This window comes from Oryctolagus cuniculus, chromosome 4, assembly GCF_964237555.1.
Source record: "Oryctolagus cuniculus chromosome 4, mOryCun1.1, whole genome shotgun sequence".
Classification (NCBI taxonomy): Eukaryota; Metazoa; Chordata; class Mammalia; order Lagomorpha; family Leporidae; genus Oryctolagus; species Oryctolagus cuniculus.
Genome location: NC_091435.1, coordinates 88155475 through 88179061, shown reverse-complemented (window position 1 = coordinate 88179061; position 23587 = coordinate 88155475). Strand labels below are relative to the sequence as shown.

General features: G+C 39.4%; 1 protein-coding gene across 9 annotated transcripts in view; it reads left to right on the top strand.

Annotated features, from left to right (window-relative positions):
* Window positions 1-23587, top strand: part of CCDC50 (coiled-coil domain containing 50) — a 74104-nt gene that overhangs the window by 26741 nt on the left and 23776 nt on the right. For all 9 annotated transcript variants that reach the window (XR_001794693.3, XR_011388000.1, XM_070072365.1 and 6 more), the window contains 4 exons: window positions 299-361; window positions 1094-1220; window positions 6247-6337; window positions 20239-20356. Coding sequence is in view for 7 of the 9 variants with exons in the window: in XM_070072365.1 (XP_069928466.1) it covers window positions 299-361; window positions 1094-1220; window positions 6247-6337; window positions 20239-20356 (399 nt within the window). In the remaining 2 variants the exon portion in view is untranslated. The remainder of the gene's footprint in view (window positions 1-298; window positions 362-1093; window positions 1221-6246; window positions 6338-20238; window positions 20357-23587) is intronic.

The following is a 23587-nucleotide window of genomic DNA, read 5'->3' as shown; positions in this document are numbered from 1 at the left end:
AACAATCTGTTATTTTAGCAGTGTTCCCTCTCCCCATTAGAGGTGGATTACAATTTCTGTTGCGGTGGTTAATGTCATCACCTTAGGAAACACCCAACCGTGGCGCACTGAGCAGGCACTGTATGGATTTTTGTGAATGAAGATTACATGTTTAACTAGACACTGCTTTATGCATTGGAGATTATAAAGTTGATAATCTTGAAATATTATAATTGGTATTTTGAATGAAACAAAGTTCTTTTTATGTCGGAGTACTACTAATGAGTCTTCGTGTCTACTCTTCCTTCATTCTCACCAGTGTGCAGAGATTTTGCTGTCCTGGAGGACCACACCTTGGCTCACAGTCTGCAGGAACAAGAGAGTGAGTAATGGCTCTCATGGGCCTTCAGTTTCTTAGGGCGAGGTAGCGAGAGAACACAGCCACATGGCCAGACTGTCTATTACCCATCATGTAGAATTTGTCTAGACAAGTGATGTCTGGATGAATGATGAATAGTTGGGTGTTTTCAAGCAGGGCAGACTGTCAAGAATTAGAAAACTGCAGGGTATATAGGAAGAAAAAAGGAACTTTTACCTTTCCCTCTGCCTTAGGAGGAGCTGCCATAGGAATCTAGTCCTGCTTCTAGAACAGGGTGTGAACATATTAGGTTCCACTGATGTTTTCTGAATATTTGTGCAGTGTGCTGGTGGGAAGTAAATCTAGGTTATGTGCGCATTTGTGAATATGTGATTTGTGAACAACTCATTTGTAAGTATACCCATTAAGTATTGAAAAATGCATTAATAAATAGATTGGTAGTGTGTTAACAGGAAGAGTACTGGCTCTGGCTTTAGAATGTTTGTGTGGAATCATTATATCACCTTTTATTTATTTATTTTTTGGCCAAAGGCAAATTACTTACCTTGTTGATCTTCTCTTTTTGCTAAAGAGAAAAATAGAGATAATAATTTCTGTGCTGCTGTTTACACAGTGTTGTTGAGAGTATGAAATGAAGTGATAGATGTGAAGCCCTTTTGAGTTTGTTAAGTGTGTTAATAAAGATTGGTACTAACAGCCCAATGCATTGTCATTGCTCTCCTCTTTCTGTTCCAGTTGAGCATCACTTGGCATCGAATGTTCAGAGGAGCCGTTTGGTCCAGCATGATCTGCAGGTGGCTAAGCAGCTCCAAGAGGAAGATCTGAAAGCCCAGGCTCAGCTCCAAAAGCGCTACAAAGACCTGTGAGGATCTGGGAGTTAGGAGGGTGTAATGTCAGTAGTGGTTTTCTCTGTGGAGCCAACAGCCATGGCGGGCAGGAGGAGACTCCTCTAGATCCTGTTATACTACAAATCCTACTGTGATTATCCAGTAGTTTTCTTTGCTTTGAAAACTTCCCCTTTCTGCTGTAACCCTTGACTACATTTTGGGATACAGGATTATGGTGTGAATTTCACCACTTTTAGTTGTGTAACTTTGAGTCAACCAATGGACCTGTGTGAATTACCCACAAAACTGGAAAATTAATCTTTGTCTCTGCTCATGGTTGGCTTGATCAATCAAGTGAAATAATTGGCATCAAAGAATTTTATGAGTTGTATTGGGTTCCTTTTCTATTTCCCACTTGTGTTTGCTGCTGTTACTTTCCTTGGTCCTCTCACTTTCAAAGAAAATTGTAGAATGTAACAAAGTTGTGAATTGTCCTCTCAATTCTTTTCATCACTTCAATATCTGAAGAAAGTTCTCTCTCAGTCTTGACCCTTAATGAAAATGATCAGTTCAAAAATCATAGTCCTTTCAGCAACATTACTTTTTACTGTTTCTCAGTGTTTTAAAGTTCATGGAATCCAATTCTTCTCTGAGACTGGCTTTTACAACTCGGTACTGGTGGATGTGACCCCATGAGAGTGTTGAGGAGGAAGGAGAAAAGGCAGAAGTGAAGGACCCCTTAATTTATTCTAGCATTATGTGTTTGCCCTTCCACTTCTTATTTGTAGGGAGGACTCTATTCGTCATTTTGCTAAACTTCCTTATTTTGTAAATAAATATTTTATTGACTTTTAAACTGGGTTCCTTGAAAGGCATAGGAGACCAGAGGGAAGAAGACATAATAACTATTGCTTTTTTTTTTTTAAAGATGTGTTTATTTGAAAGGCAGAGTTTCAGCAAAAGGGAGAGAAACAGTTCTTCCATCTGCTGGTTAACTCCCCAAGTAGCCACAGTGATCAGAGCTGGGCCGATCCAGAGGCAGGAGCCTCCTCTGGATCTCCCATGTGGATGCAGGGGCCCAAGAACTTGGGCCATCCTCCACTGTTTTCCCAGGCCATAAGCAGAGAGCTGGATCAGAAGAGGAGCAGCCGGAACAGGAATTGGCATCCATATGGGATGACAGTGCCGTGGGTGGAGGTGTAACCTACTACACCATGTTGCTGGGCCATGTAGCTGTTGCCTTTAAGAGCTTCAGGAAAACATCCTGCACGTTGTATGTCTAGAAATACAGGCAAGATTCACAGAGAATTGAATTGTAAATTTCATGCCTATGAAGAGAAAATGAGACTGGGAAACCCTCCACAGAACAGGTGCTGTATTTAATCTGAAACTTGATGGCTAATTAGGAATTTATAGGATAATTGGAGAAAGCCGTTCTTACCAGAAAAATAGCAAGTATAAGGGCAGTAGGCAAAAAGACCAGGAATCTCTTGGTAGCTGCAAGAAGTTGAGAATTGCCAGGGGGCATAATATAATTAAGATAACATTAAGTAGGAGATGCAACCTGAAAAGTAGCCAAAAACTGGACTATAAAAGGTCACATAATTTAAGGAATTTAGGTACATTTAAAAATTAAATGTTTTTTTTTTTTTGAATTTTTATTTTCATTTTATTTGAAAGGCAGAGAGACAAGGAGATAGACACAGAGATCTTTCATTTGCTAGTTTACTCCGCAGCTGCCCACAACATCCAGGACTGGGCCATGCTGAAGCCAGGGACCTGGCACTCTGGGTTGCCTGTATGCATGGCAGTGACCCAAGTACATAAGCTATTATCTCATTTGATGCTACCCAGGCTGTGCATTAGCAGTAAGCTTGATCAGAAGCAGGGGAACCTAGACTTGAACTAAGCACCCTGATATAGGATGTGGGTGTTATAAGTGGCATCTTAACCACTGTGCCAAGTGCATGCCCCTAGATTTTATGTTACAAGGAATAGGCAACCACTGAAAAGAGTTATAGGTTATGTTTGGGACCTTCTGTGGGGACTGGGTTGGTAAAGGCTTGAAGGGTAAAATTGAAAGTAGCTGTTGAGCAGTGGCCAAATGAGATGAGGAAACTGGTTAGACAATGGTGGTAGAGAAAATAGAGAAGATAATGAGATCTGAATTAAGGTTAATGGTAATGGACATATAAAGAGGAATAGACTGATTTGGAATGTTCTGAAGCTGTGTCACAGTTGTAGTGAAGACCTTGAGAGCCAACTAAAGAATGTTCTAGAGTTCTAGGTTATTGCCCTTTATAGTGTTGATTCTTATCTATTAGGAAAGATTATTCTGATCCAGAAGTCTAAGATTCAGAATTAGGATAATGTTAGTGAGTTATAAAATAAAGTACTGTGAAATACAAATCAGGAATTGGAGAGTAGTGGTTTATAGATCCCAAATGAGAGAACCAGGGAGGATGTTCTTGCCTGGAAGGGAGTCTGTCATTTTTATTCTCTGGCAGTTTTGACAACTGGATGTTGTGGGGTGGGTGAAATGCTAGAGATTTTAACAGAAGTGGAACCATTCATTCAGCTTTGGTTATGGGGCCATCATCCAAAGTAAGACTTCCAGACTATTTTGTACTCCTTTCTCATTTGGTTTTGCTTCCTCAGGATTCTGTATAATTAACTGACGTAACTAGAAATGATTCTTCTTGGAAATACAGTTTGAAATAACTGAGCTCAACTGAATCTTTACATCTTTCTCTGCTGTACCAGTAAATATATCTTTTGTGTCACTTGTGACCCTCAATATTTCATTTGGATTTGCTTTCTTTGCTACTGCTTTCTTCCCATTTATTACCACCTTGCCTATAGTAGTCACTTGGAGCTGTATAGATTTTACATTTGTTTGGGAAGTGCAGGTAGAGAACTCCTTGAAAACTAAAGCCATGGCTTTGTGTATAATTCTAAATTATTCTAAGTTAAATGAAAGGAGCAAATCTAAATAGAAATTGCTATGGGTAGATTTTTGTTTATTTCCATTTCTTTTATTTGAATATATAAAAATCCTAGAATATTAGACTTTTAATATAAGATCATTCAGTCTAGATGTTTTTATAGCTGATAAAATGGCATGAGAAGGCATAATCATTAGAGGTAGAAGCAAGGCTGCAAACCAGGGCTTCAGATTTCTAGTCTAGTAATTTTCCTACTGATTACAAAAAAGAAAAGTTTTACTATTTCTGGCTTGTGCTTGCTGTATTGTGTATTCTTTTGCTCTCCTTCTTCCATGGTGGGTGCATACATACTAGCATGTATATGTACACATCTACTTTTTACCTACATCTGCCTATTTCCAAACATGTTCAAAATGAAGGTTTCCTCATGTAAATGAGAATCATTTCTTACTCTGTTTTGTTAGAATAGAATATTTGAATTTCAGTTCCTCTAGAAAAGTTAGGTTTTTATTCTATCCCCACTCTCAACTCTTTTACAATTATAAAAGACTGCCATTAAACATGGAATATGCCACCAACACTTATGAGACTTATGAGTATTTTAAGTTTGATTGGCAGGAGGTAAATGAGGGAATATATTTGTTTAGCAAATGAACTACATATAAAAATAAAAATTGGAATTTTATTGCATCACATCTTTTTAGATTGTGAACTCTGGGTTTTTTTTTTTTTTTTTTTTTTTTTTTTTTTTGTGGCTAACAATTTTTTTAAAAAGATTGGCTCCCCATAGCTATCACATTGTAGAGTTCTAAGCTTTCTATTGTTTTTTCTTGAAATTTGAAACTAGAAGACTTGTGTACCTGGGGCAAAATTTTGTAACCATTTTTGAGAAGACCAAACTCCATTTTCTGTGGGAACTGCTTCTTTATTTTATTTAAAAGATTTATTTATTTATCTTGAAAATCTGAATTATAGAGAGAGGGAGAGAAAGGGAGAGAGAGAGCAAGAGAGAGAGAGATTGGCATCCACTGGTTCACCCCCTAGATGGCTGTAAAGGCCAGCACCAGGCCAGGCCAAAGGCAGAAGCCAGTAGCTTCATCTAGTTTGGCAGGTTCCTGAACACTTGGGCCATTTTTGCTGCTTTTTCCAGGCCATTAGCAGGGAGCTGTATCAGAAATGGAGCACCTGGACTCAAACGAGTATGCATATGGAATGCTGGCGTTGCAGGCAGCAGCTTTACTTCCACAACCCAGTGCCAGCCCTGGGAACTGTTTCTTTAAAGGATCTATTTCCCCCAACAAAATGATTTCCCTTGTTTCTCCCACTAGAATATAGTATTATGAGCTTTTGAATGTATAATAAAGAATTATTATATCCTCAGTGTTATGCGTAGATGCTGTTTAAATTTGGTTGAATGTGTGAATGCCAAAAACCACTGAACCAACCAACCAAGAAACCAATCAAACAATAAAGCATAAGATAGCATGAGCATTACAGTGTTTGACTTAGTGGCCAGAGTGTTAAGAAAACCGGTATTAGCCAGAATAGCTTCTACAAATAACCAAAGCTGGGTAACTTACACTGTTTCTGTCCTTTTTCTGAAGCATAATTTCTTAATTATGTTTGTGATTAAAAATGAAAGAAATGATAAAACATAAAGTTATTTCAAAGTTATACTACTATCTTCAGTTGACCACAGCAATATGACATTTTAGTGAGCTCTCGCACAAACTTCCTGTACACTGTTGAGTGTTTTTGGACATTATTTTCACAGTCTGCACCAACTTTGTAGAATCTCAGGAAAACATACCTTTCTGTAGAGTGAAGTGATATGAGCTCTAGGAGAAACTAGACGTGCCATAGTTGTGTCTGGGAATCAGATTCTGGTTTGGCCGCGTTTTTCTTTCTGATCTTGGGGAAGTGGTGTTAACATTTCTGGGTCTCAACTTTTCTCATCTGTAAGATGTGACAGTTTCAACCTGTGTGCTCATTGTATTGATAACTAAGTGAGGTATAAACCTGCACTGGCTCATAGTGAGTGCTCAATAATTTGTGCTTTATTTTTAGGAACAGTTATCCATTATATTCTTTATTCATGTTGTTTTTTGTTTTTTAGTGAACAACAAGACTGTGAAATTGCTCAGGAAATTCAGGAGAAGCTGACTATTGAGGCAGAGAGACGACGCATTCAGGAGAAGAAGGATGAGGTACAACTTAGTTAATGTCCTCCACCCAGTGGAGGAAAGGGTGCTCAGATCTAGAGCAAAATCCTTTTTTAGTACTCATGGGTTAAATGTAGGTGTGCTGGACGTTCAGCAGAACTCCTCATTCGGGAAGCAAGCGTTGTCCTGCATGGATCGTTATTTTCTCATGATCAGTTGTGGAATGGCTGAAGTCTTGAGAGATGAAAATGGATATGTATAAACATGTATTTGTTCTTGCTACTGCTAAAAAAAATCACCGCCAATTTGGTGGTTTAAGGCAACAAATTATTTTTTCACAATTTTGGAGATTAGCAATGTAAAATCAAGATGCTACCTATTTTTTTTTTTTTTTAAGATTTATTCATTTATTTGAAAGTGTTACACAGAGAGAAGGAGAGGCAGAGAGAGAGAGAAAGAGAGATCTTCCATCCGCTGCTTCACTCCCCAATTGGTCGCAGTGGCTAGAACTGCACCAGTCTGAAGCCATGACCCAGGAGCTGCTTCTGTTTCTCCTATGCAGGTGCATGGGCCCAAGAACTTGGGCCATCTTCTACTGTTTTCCCAGGTCAGAGCAGAGAGCTGGCTTGGAAGTGGAGCAGCCAGGACTCGAACTGGTACTCATATGGGATGTCAGCAACGCAGGCAGTGGCTTAACCTGCTACACCACAGTGCCAGTCCCAAGATGCTACCTCTTTTTCGTTTTCTTTTTCTTTTTCTTTTTTTTTAAAGATTTATTTATTTCTTTGAAAGTCAGTGTTACACAGAGAGAGAAAGAGGCAGAAAGAAGGAGAGGCAAAGAGAGAGTGGTGTTCCATCCACTGGTTCACTCCCCAACTGACTGCAACAGCTGAAACTTGCCGATCCAAAGCCAGGAGCCAGGAGCTTCTTCAGGTTTCCCACATGGGTGCAGGGTCCCAAGGACTTGGCCTATCTTCCACTGCTTTCCCAGGCCATAGCAGAGAGCTGGTTCAGAAGTAGAGCAGCCGGGACTCAAACCGGCACCCATATGGGATGCCAGCGCTGTAGGCTGTGGCTTTACCTGTTATACCACAGTGCAGGCCCCAAGATGCTACCTCTTGAAAAGGATCATTCCTTCCTTCCTACTGTCTGTTGGTGATTCTTGCCAATCTGTAACATTCCTTGACTTGCTGCTGCATCACTTCAACCTGTGCCTTTGTTGTCAGACAACCCACTTTCCTCTGTTTATCTTTGAGCTCTCTCATCATCTTATAAGGACACCAGTCATTAAAGAGAGCTACACTAATTTAGTATCAATTGCATTGTTAAGATTCTATATCCAAATAGGGTCACATTCTGAGATCCTGGTTGAAAATGAATTTTGTGGGCATTTTTCAGCTTACAAGATTTCTATGTCTGGGTTATTTTTGCAACTTCTAAGAGGGGAGATCCCACATGGTGCCTGGAGTAGAGTCAGGGAAGAAATAGTCCTATGGAGGCTGTGACAGGGTATTTCTCTCTCTTTCACCTTTCTTATTTATGATGTTTTGACTTGGAGAAGTAATCTGTTTGATTCTGTATGCATTTTTAAATTACATTTTTTAAACCTGAGTGACTACAATTAGTGATAATGATTAGCTTGTGAGAAGACTGGAATTTACGTAAATGTTAATTTGCTCCTGTGTTTATATTCTTAACCCTTCTTTACAGTTCATTTCAGTTTACATCAATTCAGTCAGCCTTCCTTCATACCTGTCATGCTAGTGTCATGGCCACTCTCTTGGTTTGTAAAAGGGAAGAAAATGATTTGTCATTTTAAATTGTAGAATGTATATTCTGTTAATGCCACCCCAGATAGACCTTGGAATGCTGAAAAATGGGTGCTAGTAATAATTACATAAACTGGGGCTATTCTGGACAGACTGGTGTATATTCAGTACGTGTATCCTATTCAGAAGGTATGATCAGGGTCATGAGTAAGCTGTCCTGCATATGTTTCCATCCCACAGAACCACCCTTGTTTCTCTAAGACTTCTTGTTCAGAACCATAAAAAGGAGAGACACCTGGTATGAGTGTGTTTAGTTACTTCTTTTAAACATAGACCTTAGTGATGTGGAAATCAGAATTGTACATAAGAATTAGGGTTTTTTGGATCCTGCATGTTCTCAACACAGGAGGCTCTTTCTTAGTACAGCATGAGTTGCTTTTCATTGATAAAGAGTTTGCTTTGGGGAGGAACTGTGAACTGAAAGAAGTGATTATCTTTTGTAGACAGGAAAGCTTCTATTTAAAAAATAACAGAGTGATGAATTTGCCTTCTTTATAAATGCTACTTGTGTCATATGATTTTTCCCCCATTCAGGGGGACACAAAATAGGAAGAAAAACGTAAACACTTTATTTTAGACATATGGACTTTAAATAGTAATCATAATAAGTAATCTCATGATAAAGTAAGCCAGAGTAGTGATTAGCTCCATTTATCAGATGAGGAAATGAAGTCTTAAAGAAATTTCTGACTAGAACCAAGTTATGAAAAGATGCCAGAGAAATGTCTGATTGGGGTCTCCTGACTGTTTCTGATGTAGTCCTTCTGTGACACAAAATAAACATCTGGGCTTTGCAGTCAGACTGACTTGGTTTTAAATTTTAGTTCATCAACTTATATCTAGTGGCATCTCTTTAAAAATGTTTTTAATTTACATATTTATTTGGTAGATAAAGCTATAGAAAGAGAGAAAGAGAAATATCTTCTATCCTCCCAAATGGCTGCAACAGCTGGAATTGGCCATGTTGAAACCAGGAACTTTGTACTCCATAGAGGTCCCCAAAATAGGTAGCAGGGAGCCAAGCACGTAGGCCATACTCCCTGGCACATTAGCAGGTAGCTTGTCCAAATTAAGGTGGCTGGGATTCAAGCCGTACATTGATATCGGCTGCTGGTATCACAAGCGGGGGTTTAACCTGTAGTTTCATAAAGCCGATCAAAAGTAAATTCTTGAGGTGACATCTCACTTAACCATGCAGAACCTTAGGTTGCAAAGTGAGTAAATTATAATAGTTGCACATATCCTAAAGGGTTGCTGTGAGGTTTAAATGAAATCATGTATAAAAGGCTTTTCTTTCCTTTTGGCTGTCTTGATGGCACTGCCACCTCTGCCCCAAACAATCCTGCTTTTTAGAACAACCCCAATCTCATATTTAGAGATATGTGCTAAATTAGAAAGGGGAGAACTTAATAGGCTTCTGTGTATTCCACTGTGGTATATTTGAGGGGTCTTAAGTATTTATATGCCTTTCTAGGCCTCCCACTATTTTGTACTCTACTACTTTTGACCTAATACAGTGGTTTCTCCCTTCCTAGTAGAGTGAAAATGTTAAATGAGAAATCCACTTACAGAGGTTTAATGATGAAGACCTTCATTCAGACTTTTTGACTTTTTTTAACTCATACCTTAGAAGATGGCTATTGTGCCAAATGTTCTTTTATAGTGGGAAATGTGACTCTTTGCTGACTAGTATGTTGTTAATAATAAATGGAAAAAATTGTTAGTAAAGTTTTTCATTGAAGGATATGTGATAGCGCTTGTTCATTTTTGTCCATGGGAAACAGGATACCTCAGAGACAGAGAAGACTAAGACTGAGACAGTGGTGCAGATTCCAAATTCTTCTGGCTAATTTTTGAGGGAGCGTTTCCTGTTATTCATTAACTGTCCTACTTCTTTTATTTTTCCTCTCTATGCTCATCTCACTATTCTGTGGAGTCTGCTTAGTTAATAATTTCTTATTCAGTAGCAGGGTTGTGGAAAATTCCTCTCCAGATTTTCATCTGTATCTCTTTCAGAGACTTTTGGGGCCAAATCGCTCAGATAGTTTGGGATCCCTCAAAATGAAAAGATGGAGGCTAAGGCCTCTTTCCTCCTGGGACGTGTTTTTGTTCTAAGCAGCACTGTTCTTGAGAAGCAGTGAAGCTATACAACTTTGTGTGGTTGAATTAGCACGTATTTCCAGTTCTGTTATGGTATAATTTTATTATTTATTAATAGAGCACTTATGTAAGAAAAGTGGTATTCCTATTCAGGGAGACAGATGTGGAAAAGTTTAAGAAGTTTTTTGTCTTCTTACTAACATTGACTCTGTCTTTCCATCTCCTTTTTCCTTTTATCTCTGTCTCATCCTCTCTCCCTTTCCTGCCCCCTCCTCCTGTTTGTCGTTTTTTTTCTTTTTTCTTTCTTTCTTTTTTTTTAAAGTCAGAGTTACACAGAGAGAGGCAGAGAGGTAGAGGGAGAGGGAGAGAGAGAGAGAGAGAGAGGGGTCTTCCATCCACTGGTTTACTCCCCAACTGTCCACAACAGCTGGAGCTGTGCCGATCCAAAGCCAAGAGCCAGGATCTTCTTCCAGGTCTCCCACACGAGTGCAGGGGCCCAAGGACCCAGGCCATCCTCTACTGCTCTTCCAGGCCATAGCAGAGATCTGGATCGGAAGTGGAGCAGCCAGATCTCCAACCGGCACCCACATGGGTACAGGCAGCGACTTTATCTGCTAAGTCACAGCGCCGGCCCCTGTCTGTCTTTTTAAAAGACTCTTTTAAGCAGTGTCTTGATTATATAGTTGAATTTCTCGCTAGCCATCTCTTGAGGAGTCTTTGGTTATACTAACTATATCAGTTTGTGATTAATAAAGATGAATAATTCCATTGGGATTCTTCTTTTCATTCACAGAGTAAGCATTTTTGATCGTTATTTAACAAAAATCAAGGAGTGTGTGGTTGATTTAATAACTTATTAGAACTGTGTGTAATTATTATGTGTACCTGTATAAAAGTGTGTGTTTGACTCCTTGTGGACATATACATGTGTTGTTTTTTTTTTTTAAACATCTATTTATTCATTTGAAAGGCAGAGTTAAAGAGAAGCAGAGGCAGTAGTAGAGAGAGAGAGATCTTCCATCTGCTGGTTCACTCCCTAAATGGCTGCAATGGCCAGAGCTGGGCCCATCCAAACCCAAGGAGCCAAGAGATTCTTCCGGGTCTCCCACATGAGTTCAGGGGCCAAACACTTGGGCCATCGTCTACTTCTTTCCCAGGCCATAGAGAGCTGGATCAGAAGTGGAGCAACCAGGTCTCCAACTAGTGTCCATATGGGATACTGGCACTGTAGGGGCGGCTTTACCCGCTATGCCACAGCACCAGCCCCACAGTGTTTGAACCTAGATTCAATATGTGGTAATGTTTAGCTATTTTATAAAAACAAAAATTTTTTTGGCTAAAGTAAATATTAGCCTGGCCAAACATCATGAAAAGTTTATGACACTTGTACAACAATTTGAAACCATTTTAATAGAGTGAACTGTTTAGGGATAAACTTAGTAACCAGTTTACAGTAAAAAGTGATTTTAATATGAGCTTACTTACTAATAGTACTCAGGTGATTGTAATTTCATCTTCTAATATTTATACAAATTTATAATATTCAGAGACTAGCTCAAATAGGAATACATTGAAGTTATTGAACATTTTCCTGTGTTTGGTTAATTTAAAAATAGGTTTGTATATATGTTACCAAAAAGGAAGGTGGGAGGGAGGCTTCTGACAGAAAATTATTCCTCTCTGTTCTTTAGTTATGTTGATGTTTTTGTTCCCATAAAATTGATAGTATAAAGTTTTCCTGGTTTTATAGGATAACCCTTTTGGGATTATATTTCCCTTGAGATCTCCACTGAGTTAGATGAATATACTAATTGCTAATTAATAAGGATTAGCAATCTAATGGATTGGTTTTCTTGTTTACCCCTTCTAATGGTTTATTTGGTAATCATATTGTTAGACCTCATTTTGGTTGTTTTAAACTCAGAAAATTTTTTTTAGGATTTATTTATTTGCAAGAGAGATGGAGAGGGGAGAGAGAAAGAAATAAAGAGAGGTGTGAGAGAAAGAGAGGTGTGAGAGAAAGAGGTGTGAGAGAAAGAGAGGTGTGAGAGAAAGAGAGGCCTTCCAGCTGATGGTTCATTCCCCAAGTAGCCACAATGGCCAAGACTAAGCCAGGCTGAAGCCGGGAGTTAGGAGCCTCATCTGGGGCTCCCACATGAGTAGCAGGGGCGCAAGTACTTGGGCTGTCTTCACTGGTTTTCCCAGGCCGTTATCAGGGAGCTGGATTCGAAGTGGAACACCTGGCACATGAACCAACACCCATATGGAATGCTGGTGGCTTTATCCACTATACCACAATGCTGAACCCAAGATTTCCTACTTCTGAAGCCCACTGCCTTTGTGAGGTAGAGGTGAAGATTTTAAGGGAGAAGTAACCCTGATGTAAATTCTATAAATCAAGGGCGGGACACCTTTTTTCTGCCAAGGGCCATGTTTGTATTTATAACATCATTCGTGGGTCATACACAGTTATTAACTTAAAAATTAGCCTGCTGTAGACTTGATGAATTTTGAGTCCTGCCTGTGATTGCCTTGGCAGGGCCAGAGCAAATGATTTCATTCCCACCCCTGTACATGTTAATGATAGTTTGCCATTGACTTAGAAAGAGGAAAGGGTTCCATGGAACCTTGTTTATATTAATGCCTGTCTTTCTTTTTTTTTTTTATTTTTTTATTTTTTTATTTTTGACAGGCAGAGTGGACACAGTGAGAGAGAGAGAGAGAGAAAGCTCTTCCTTTGCCGTTGGTTCACCCTCCAATGGCCGCCGCGGCCAGCGCGCTGCGGCCGGCGCACCACGCTGATCCGATGGCAGGAGCTAGGAGCCAGGTGCTTTTCCTGGTCTCCCATGGGGTGCAGGGCCCAAGCACCTGGGCCATCCTCCACTGCACTCCCTGGCCACAGCAGAGGGCTGGCCTGGAAGAGGGGCAACCGGGACAGAATCCAGCGCCCCGACCGGGACTAGAACCCGGTGTGCCGGTGCCGCAAGGTGGAGGATTAGCCTAGTGAGCCGCGGCGCCGGCCAACGCCTGTCTTTCTTAGGGCATCAGTCTTTGCATGCTTACATTGCTTACATTACACTAATCAGTTTGCTTTAACAAAAAAAAAAAAAAAAACTTTATTTATTTGACAAAGTTACAGACAGAGAGACAGAGAGAAAAGTCTTCCTTCCATTGGTTCACTCCCCAAATGGCCTAAATGACCGGAGCTGCGCTGATCTGAAGCCAGGAGCCAGGCGCTTCTTCCTGGTCTCCCTTGTGGGTGCAGGGGCCCAAGCACTTGGGCCTTCTTCTGCTGCTTTCCCAGGCCACAGCAGGGAGCTGGATCGGAAAAGGAGTAGCCAGCACTAGAACTGGTGCCCATATGGGATGCTGGTGCTGCAGATGGAGGATTAACCTACTGTTTCACGGTGCCATCCCCTCAGTTTGCTTTTAATGCTTGATAGATGGGAACTTAAAGGTTATTGACTGTGTATCCCAAGTCTCTACTGGGCTACAGCTAGATGTTTTGCCCATTGAAGAGAATCAATAAATCCATGTTTTCATTAAAACAACTCTCTAGCTTTTTAGAGATCTTTAACTGTGCCTTTTTTTATGGTTATAGTTCAATGTTTCTCTAGTTGGATGAGCTTGGATAACAGAAAAAGAGGTGAAATACAATAGTAAATTCCCTTTCTGATAAGTTTATTTTATTAGGCAATCATCTGTGGGCCAGCTATTTCTACATATTGCCCGGAAGTAAGCCTACCTGATTAATTAAAAACTAATTGAAAAGGGCTTTTAAAAGGAAATAAGAGGACTTTTAGTTTTTTTGTTTTCTGTAATAAAATGGTTTGTATTTTACATTATAAAAGCAATGCTTGCTATTTAGAAAATGTTAAAACAAAATCATATAACGTACATAAAAAATAAATCTACCTTCATGCTTACATTTCTAGCTTCATGCTTATATCCTTTGCAGCTCATATTAACAAATTCAGATTTTGTTTTGCTTTCTATATAAAAATAGTATCTCTTCCATTATTTTCAAGTTCTCTGACTATAGCTGTGTTAGTTTATTATTGTAATGATTAATGATTAATTTTGTCTAATTATTTGGAAGAATTCCTAAACACACGTTACATACAACATTGGTTCCCTAAGGTTTATATTTTTTTTTGTGGTTAAAAAAAAAAGTCTTCCACCAGTAAATAAATTTGGAAATCCTTGGTTTCAGGAGGAAAATAGGTTCTTGGGACTAGTTTTGTGATTTACCAGGTAAAGCTCTGCTTGGGATGCTTTCTTCCCATATATGAGTGCCCGATTCAAGTATTGGATATTCCATTTTCCTTCCAGCTTCCTGTTTATGCACCTGGAAAACAAATAATGACCTAGTACTTGTGTCCCTGACACCTACCTGGGAGACATGGATGGAGTTCTGGCTCCTGACTTTGGCCTGGCGCAACCCAGGTTGTTGTGGTGATTTGGGAAGTGAACCAGTAGGTAGAAGAATCTCTATCTTTTAAAGTTTTTAAAAACAATAATGCACATTTTAGGGCCGGCGCCGCGGCTCACTAGGCTAATCCTCCACCTAGCGGCGCCGGCACACCGGGTTCTAGTCCCGGTCGGGGCGCCGGATTCTGTCCCGGTTGCCCCTCTTCCAGGCCAGCCCTCTGCTCTGGCCAGGGAGTGCAGTGGAGGATGGCCCGGGTGCTTGGGCCCTGCACCCCATGGGAGACCAGGAAAAGCACCTGGCTCCTGGCTCCTGCCATCGGATCAGCGCAGTGCGCCGGCCGCAGCGCGCCGGCCGCGGCGGCCATTGGAGGGTGAACCAACGGCAAAGGAAGAGCTTTCTCTCTCTCTCTCTCTCACTGTCCACTCTGCCTGTCAAAAAATAAAAAAAAAAAATAAAAAAAATAAAAACAATAATGCACATTTTAAAGAGTTAGATATACTACATGCTTTCTTTTGACTGCTTTGTGGGTTTTTTTTCGGGGGTGAGGGGGCGGCAGTTACAGGGTAGAACTTTTACAGATCAATGTTCTCTGAAACAGAGCTCAGGAAATGCCTTTCTAGATTAACCTTTAGCAGGAAGGAAGCTGAGGTCCACAGAGGTTGTTTATATGAACGGTGATGAGGCTGATTAACTGTGTTCCAACACTGTGACTAACAACTGACATTTTTAGCTATTTCAGAGGAAATTACTGCTACACCATAATGTTGGAAAGTAGGGAGATCTGGCCAGTTCTAAACATGTATGATATAGTGACAGGTTTCTATTGAATTATGTGTCCTTTCCTTCCTGTAGCCTAACATACCTTTTCTTCTCATCTAGGTAGATGCTACTTAAAAAACTGAGGGATGAGCAATTAAGATACCTACATCCCTTGTGGTGGACCTTTGGCACAGTGGTGCAGTGGTTAAGCTACAGCTTGAGAGATCCACATCCCAAATGAGAATGCCTTGATTCAATCCCAGTTCTGCTCCCAAGTCCAGCTTGCTGCAAATGCACACTATGGGAGACAATAGGTGATAGCTTAAGTCTTTAGGTCTCTGCCAGCCATGTAAAGTCATGGTTTCCTCCTGACCCAAACCCTGGTTCTTAATGGCATCTGTAAAGTGAACCAGGGGGTGGAAAATCTGTCTCTTTCTGTTACTGTACCTTTCAAATAAATAATAAATTTGAAAATTAAAAATTTATGTAATAGTTACTGATAACAAAATGGGATCTCTTATCAGAATACAGGTAGAGTACTCATCTCCAGGTTCTGATTCCAGCTTCCTGCTAGTGCGTATCTTGTGAGGCAGCAGTGATGATTCAATAATTGGTTTCTGTTACACATGTGGGAGAGAGACCTAGATTGAGTTCCCTATTCTACCTTTGGCCTTGGCACAGCCCGCAGCTGTGGTAGTTATTGGGGAGTGAACCCATGAATGGGAGCTAACTAACTCTCTCTCACTCTCTCACTCTCTCTCTCTCTCTCACTCTCTCTCACACTCTCACACACAGGCTCTCGCCCTCACCCTTCCTCTCATTGTCTCCCTCTCATTGTCTACCTCTCTGCCCCTCTCCTCCCTCCTTCTCTCTCTCTCTCTCTCTTACACACACACACACACACACACACACACACACCCCTACATGTTCTTTGACTTTTTGCCACTCAAAAGAAAGGAGAAAGAGGAGGAGAAGGAAAAAAAATAGTTGAAAACTTAGAACAAAAAAGGATTGGGTGCTAAGTTACATGACACCTATGATGATTATTTTTCCACTTGATTAAAAGCACTTTCTTTGACGACTAATGCATTATAAAGAGGAAGCATAATTCTTGTTTCTTTCCTAGTTCTTCATACTGGGAGAGTAGCTTATTACTCTGTATTTATTAGGACTAAATTCAGTAGCAGGAAAGCAATTATAAGGTCCCTGGAGTATAGTTTAATAATTTATGCTGGCAGTTGGGCAGAAATTATTTTCCTCTTTGTATTTTCCTCAGTTACAGCAGGAGAAATTCTTTGTTTATCATAAAGTAAACCACTTAGGAAAAAGTGCTGTTGAATGCTTAGTAAACATGACAGCTCAAGGAAGTGTTAGCATTTGTTCCCATTTCTTCAGTAAACAGTATACGAATTTGGTGAATTCTATAGCATATAATAACTTTAGAGGGAGCAAGCCATCTGTTCAATCCCATCTCTCTTCCTCAATTGATTTAAAGTATTTCTTTGTAAGACATCAGAGGTAATAAATATGGCCCAGTATCTGGCACCTGGTAAACACAAGTTTATTAAAGGGATACATTAAAATGTTGCACATTAAAAGGATACATTAAAATGTTGACTTTAAGATTCAATATGGGATGGGGCCAGCATTGTGACATAGTGAGTTAAGCCACGGCCTGTGATGCCAGCATTCCATATGGACACCAGTTCAAGTCCTGTCTGCTCCACTTCCAGTGCAGCTCCCTACTAATGTGCCTGGGTAAGCATCAGAGAATGGCTCAAGTGCTTAGGCCCCTCTACTCTCGTGGGAGACTCCGATGAAGGTCCTAGCTCCTGGTTTTGGCTTGACCCAGCCCAGGTTGTTGTGGCCATTTGCGAGTGAACCAGCAGGTGGAAGATCTCTTTCTATCTTTCCCTCTCTCTGTAGTTGTCACTGCCTTTCAAATAAATTAAATATATCAAAAAAAAAAAAAGATTGAATAGGGTAGGTATTGTAGTATAGCAGGTTAACTCATAGCTTGGGGCACTGACATATCAGAGTGCCTGCTTTGAGCCCCTGCCACTCCCCGCTTCCCATCCAGCTTACTGCTAATGCTCTTAGGTGTCAAAGGATGATAACCCAACTACTTGTGTTTTTGCCACCCATGTGGGGGACCCCCATGGAATTCCTGGCTCCTGACTTTGGTCTGGACTAACCTGTAGTCTGGTACTGGAGTAGCTGTCAGACTCCCTCTGTTATTCTTCCCTCTCCACACTTCTTCCTCTCCCCTTCTCTTCTTCTTCCTACCTCTTTTTCTGTCATTTTGCCATTCAAAAAATATATAAATAAAATTTGAATAGTTCTGTCTTTTTATTATGCAGATGAAGAACTTAAACCTCAAGAAATTCTTATCAGTAGTTGCTATGTCTCTCCTGGTGTCACTTACATGGTAGATTTTCCGTCAAAGTATTAAGAATTTAGAATTCTTTATATGAAAAATATACTATGTTAAGTAGGATTTTGTCATTTACCTCTCTTTTATAGTTGCATCATTTTGTGAATGGCCACTTGCATTTAACACTGCAGTGCAGGGTGGACTTTTAAATGCATTATGTATCCAAATATGCACGTGCATGCACACATGCATGTGTGTGTGTTGATATCAGTTAAAATCAATAGTATGTTTTATGCTTCAATTTAGGCACATATTTAATATAGTCAGATTTGCGAGAGTATTTTGAAAACAGCTGAGGTTATGGATAATTAATGCTAATTTATGTAGCCGCAGTATCCAGAGTGTTTCTTCATAACTAAAAAAAAAAAAAAAAATGTGAGTCACTCAGATTGAATTTTTTGAAGTTGCTTTGCCATCTTACTGTATTTTTTTGTTTCGTCTGAGGAAGTTTCAAAAGGAAGAATACTATTTTTTGCTGTAAATTTACCAGTTTCTAAGTATTTCATGTATTCCTTATTATGAATATGAAAAAGTGAATATCTCAAATTACCTATGATTGTTATGATTGTTAGTAGCATTTGTACCAGTGAAGATTGTTGACATATTTGTGTGAACCTTTGAGATTTTGATGAAAGCTATGGAACTTCCCTCCAGAAAAGTATAACTGAACATAAAAATTTATATATTTTATGGGACTTTCTGAATCTCTAGATTCAAAACATTTTAGCTTTATAATTCAAAACCTTTAGTAATCCTTCACCCCTATGTAGACTCCAGACTAAGATTATTTGTTAGGTGTTGTGGTGCAATGGGTTAAGCTGCCACTTGGGACACCTGTATCCCATATCAGAGCATTGATTTGTCTTGGTGGCTCTGTGTTACTAATCCAGCTTACTGTTGATGACCTAAGAGGCAGCAGAGGATGTCTCAATACTTGGGGTTCCTGCCATGTAGGAAATCTGGATGGAGTTGCTGGCTCTTGGCTTCAGCCTGGTCCAGTGCTGACAAGGCATCTGGGGAATGAATAAACAGATGGAAAATCTCTCTTTGTATCTCTCCTCCTCTCTGTATCACTCTGCCTTTCAAATAAAGTAAATAATTCTTTAAGAAAATTATTACCTAAAGGAGTATCTTTGATCCAGTCTTACTGATTTTCTGGCCCCACTGTTCTTCATACTCCACACACCCAAATGTTCCAATTGGCCATTTCACAGGTTGGTGGCCATTAAAATGTTCACAGCTTTGCTGATGTTCTCTTTCCCTTTTTGGCCTATTGGACTTCAAGTTTTGGTTCAAAGCCTAACACAGCACAAAGTCTTGTACTAATTCCTTGAAGAAGAAAATTATATTCCCTCTTTTATACCCACATAGACATTTCTAGCCCTTTTTGAGCATTTATAATTTAATTTCCTTGTATTTATTCATATGCACTTTAGTTTCGATAAAGGATGGTGATCTTTGAAGGCACGGTGTTGGAAAGCTGTTTATCACTCTGTCACTTGCAGGCTTTGAACATAGTAACTGTTAAACTTGGCTTGTGTTGAAGAAACAGCAGGAAGATTTCTTTTCTCCTTTTTAGTTCAGACAGTGTTACTATAATGCAAGCTAAATCAGGACCATTGGAAGAATTCTTTTTAAGCATTTTGAAATTATTTATAGATGTATAGAGTTTTATAGGTTACTCCCCCATATAGACTTAATGCATCCTCAGCTTTGAAGAGAAGCCAACAAATAGTATTTATGAATCCTGTTGTATAGCCATCTTTTTTTTTTTTTTTTTTTTTTTGACAGGCAGAGTGGACACAGTGAGAGAGACAGAGAGAAAGGTCTTCCTTTGCCGTTGGTTCACCCTCCAATGGCCGCCGCGGCCGGCGTGCTGCGGCCGGCGCACTGCGGCCGGCGCACTGCGCTGATCCGATGGCAGGAGCCAGGTACTTATCCTGGTCTCCCATGGGGTGCAGGGCCCAAGTACTTGGGCCATCCTCCACTGCACTCCCTGGCCACAGCAGAGAGCTGGCCTGGAAGTGGGGCAACCGGGACAGAATCCGGTGCCCCTACCAGGACTAGAACCCGGTGTGCCGGTGCCGCAAGGTGGAGGATTAGCCTATTGAGCCGCGGCGCCAGCCAGCCATCTTTACAAGTACTGCCATTGATTGTCTTTCAGTTGAGTTAGATTTAAATTTCAATTTAGAAAAAAAAAAAAAAGTCTGTCTCATCTAGCTCTTGTGCTTCTCCTGTTGAGCCAGTCATCCATGGCATAAGGAGAGCATACGATTAATGCCAGAAAATCTTGAGAGTCATGGGCAGAGCCCATAAAAACTTGGCTATGGAATGTCAAATACCACATTCATTCTCTGATGGTACTTATTTCTATTCCTTCTTGTCCTTGCAGGACATAGCTCGCCTTTTGCAAGAAAAAGAGTTACAAGAAGAGAAAAGGCGAAAGAAACACATTCCAGAGTTCTCTGGAGCCAATGAATATGGAGATGGTTACTATTATGAAGATGGAGGTAACAATGATGCAGCATAACCCACTCTATCCTTAGACTGGACCATAGGACTCCCCTTTAGTTTTGTCCCTAAAGTAACCTTAGGGAACCTTAGTGACCTTAGTGAACCTAAAGTGACCTGGGAAAGTTTTTCTTATCCCCAGACACTTGAGCACATTCAGATTTGTGGCAGGATTCTGTGAATCTAATGAATTCATCTGTTTGTCTGCTAGTTGGACAAGCAGAGACATTTTTATAACTGTTAAAACTTGAGTAGTGTTGCCATGCATTCCTGTGGGCTGTAGCTCTTTGGAATGCTGTATTAAATTCTAAGCACATAAAATGGGGTATGGAAAATGGTGAGTGAATATCTCTTACCTTTCTCAAGGAAGTCTGGGCAGTACTTTTAATCAGCAAGGTGGTATGATGTATGAATAAAGGAATTGCACCACTGGTTTACTGGGTAACAAAGCTTTTTCCATGCTTTCTTGTCTTTAATCATATGCCAATGATTTAGCTTGCTGGTGGCAATAATTTAACAAATAACAGTGTTTTAAGATTTGCTTTTCATTTTTTGCCTTTGATGCTTTCTTTGCTATTTGATTACCAAGTAGAATAATTTCTGAGGGAGAGCAGTTCCTTCGGAGTTTCGCTTCTTTGGTGTCTGCTTTTGCAGTGGAGTGATGACATGGTAGTGGTAGTTGTGACGGTGACCCTTTATCTTGACAGTGTGTTGGGAAATGAGTATTTGCAAGTATCCTTTGGTTCTTCTCACAGATTGTCTAAAGACATTTTCTATAGCTTCAAGTATAAGTATTTATAGGAGTTCAGCTTAAAGACCAAATGTAGAGTAACAAGTGTACACAACCTAAAGACAATTTTGAGAGTAATGATTTTTAAGGTCAGTGCTCCTTCAGGGGCTTGAAAACTAATTGTTAACTGCTTTTATATAATTCATTTACATAAACTGAGTAAGTACATGTTTATCTTTGATAAATAGAATGAAAAGATTGCATATGTAGATGGTAACATTGTTATAGTTCAAGTATAATCTTTCCCAGTCGCCATTTTTTGCTTTTAAGTTTACTGTCCATAGAGCTCAGCTCTATCGTGGCCTATTTTGTAAGAAGGTTAATTTTCTGTTTATGCATTTTTCCTCTTTATGTGAAACGCTCATCTCTTGTTTGATAGCAATTTTCTGAATGTTTTTTCTGATAAAATTAAATATGTAATTTAAAAAGGATTATTGACATATTTTTCCTTACTGGAGAGCAGAAAGAGATAACTTTTCACCTGAAATCTTAGAAATAATTTCTAAATTTTTCATTTGTTTTTATTTTCCTTTCTGCCTTTTTTTTTTTTTTTTTTTTTTTTTTTTGACAGGCAGAGTGGATAGAGTGAGAGAGAGAGACAGAGAGAAAGGTCTTCGTTTTTCCATTGGTTCACCCTCCAATGGCCGTCACGGCTGGCGCGCTGCGGCCGGCGCACCGCGCTGATCTGATGGCAGGAGCCAGGTGCTTCTCCTGGTCTCCCATGGGGTGCAGGGCCCAAGCACTTGGGCCATCCTCCACTGCCTTCCCGGGCCACAGCAGAGGGCTGGCCTCTGGAAGAGGGGCAACCAGGACAGAATCCGGCGCCCCTACCGGGAGTAGAACCTGGTGTGCCGGCGCCGCTAGGTGGAGGATTAGCCTATTGAGCCGCGGCACCGGCCCTGCCTTTCTTTCTAAAAGTAACTTTTAAACTTCTAAATCGTACAAATATTAGGTTGGCAGTAATTGAGCACATTGAATTACTACTTTTATTGAAGCCTAATAGTAACTTGAATTGAGGCTCAACCTTCTTTGTTATCATCCTGGTTGATATTTCTAGAGCAGGAGACTATGTTAAGCTTTTATTATTTTTTTAGGGCCAGTTTAAAGTTATAAAAATATTCTATTTATTTTAACTGCTTTTGTAAAGCAGTAGAGAGTGGCATATGTGATTGTTTATGAGGAACATTATGAGGATTATTGAACATGTATGTGTAAATATTCCAGTTTCTCTTGCCTCAGCTGTGATATGGTTGGGCAGTTACGCATTTTTCAGCATATGACACTCATTTGTGTGCCTTCCAGTGAGCCCAAGTTCAGTTCCACAGCTCATATTTGCAAAGTGATTCTTGTATCCATTTGCAGTGATCCTTTCCCAACACAACTAGAATATTCTTTAATTGTGCTTCTCTATCTTTATGTATAACTTTATTTTTTTTCCTGACTTAAATAATCATAATTTATTATTGCATAACTATTGGCTGTTTTAGCTTTTATCTTACATATGCAATAATCTTTCAATATTATTTGTGGATTGTCATTTGAAATTATCTAAAATATCTCTCAAATTTATATCAATTGTGAAATGGTATATATACTTCATTGTGAATCCATGTTTTTCTTTCAAAACCATTGTCCTGAATTGTTATAATTTTTGTTTTCAATGTTATAGTCTTTGAAGTCATAAGACTGGTTCAAGTTTTGTTCCTTTCTTAAAACCATTTTAATTTTAACAAAATTATCAACTTTAACTTCTGTAAGCCTTTTCTTTCTCATCTGTAGAATGGAATTCTAAAACACATTCTTCACATAGGTATTGAAAAGATCAAGTAATGTAATATTGGTAAAGGTCTTCTAACTCTAAAAGTATTATTGTTTATACACATATCAATGTTATGTGTGTATAATACGGTATGTTGTATACCTTAACAAAATTCAAACTGTTTTGAAAGACAAATATGGAAGCACACATATAAAATATAGATACATGTATACTTATGTATCCATCTATCTTTCTTGATATAAATATTTTGAATATATTGGCAATGAGAGATTAATTATATTTGCCAAATAACTTCATCTCAAGAAACATGAAGATCTCAGTTCTTAACTTGAAGGGATATTAAAGGATTCATACAGCTTCCTCACTTCTGTCTTTTTTTTCTTTCCCAGATTAAAAGATATCACAACAGGTAAACTAGAGAATAAATAGTTTTTTTTTTTTTTCTTTCCGGTAGAGTTTGTGAAAATGTTGTGAAAGCTCTTCAATACTTGCGACACATTTCCCTAAAGTAAAACTAGTGTCAGGTAACTGTTTAGAAAAAATATAAAAGATAACAAGCAAATCTCACATGTATACCAAAAAAAGAAAAACCCTTCATTTTGGGGTGCTTATTCAACTCCTTGGACACGTTGGTATTAACACTGTAAACCGTGTCCTCTG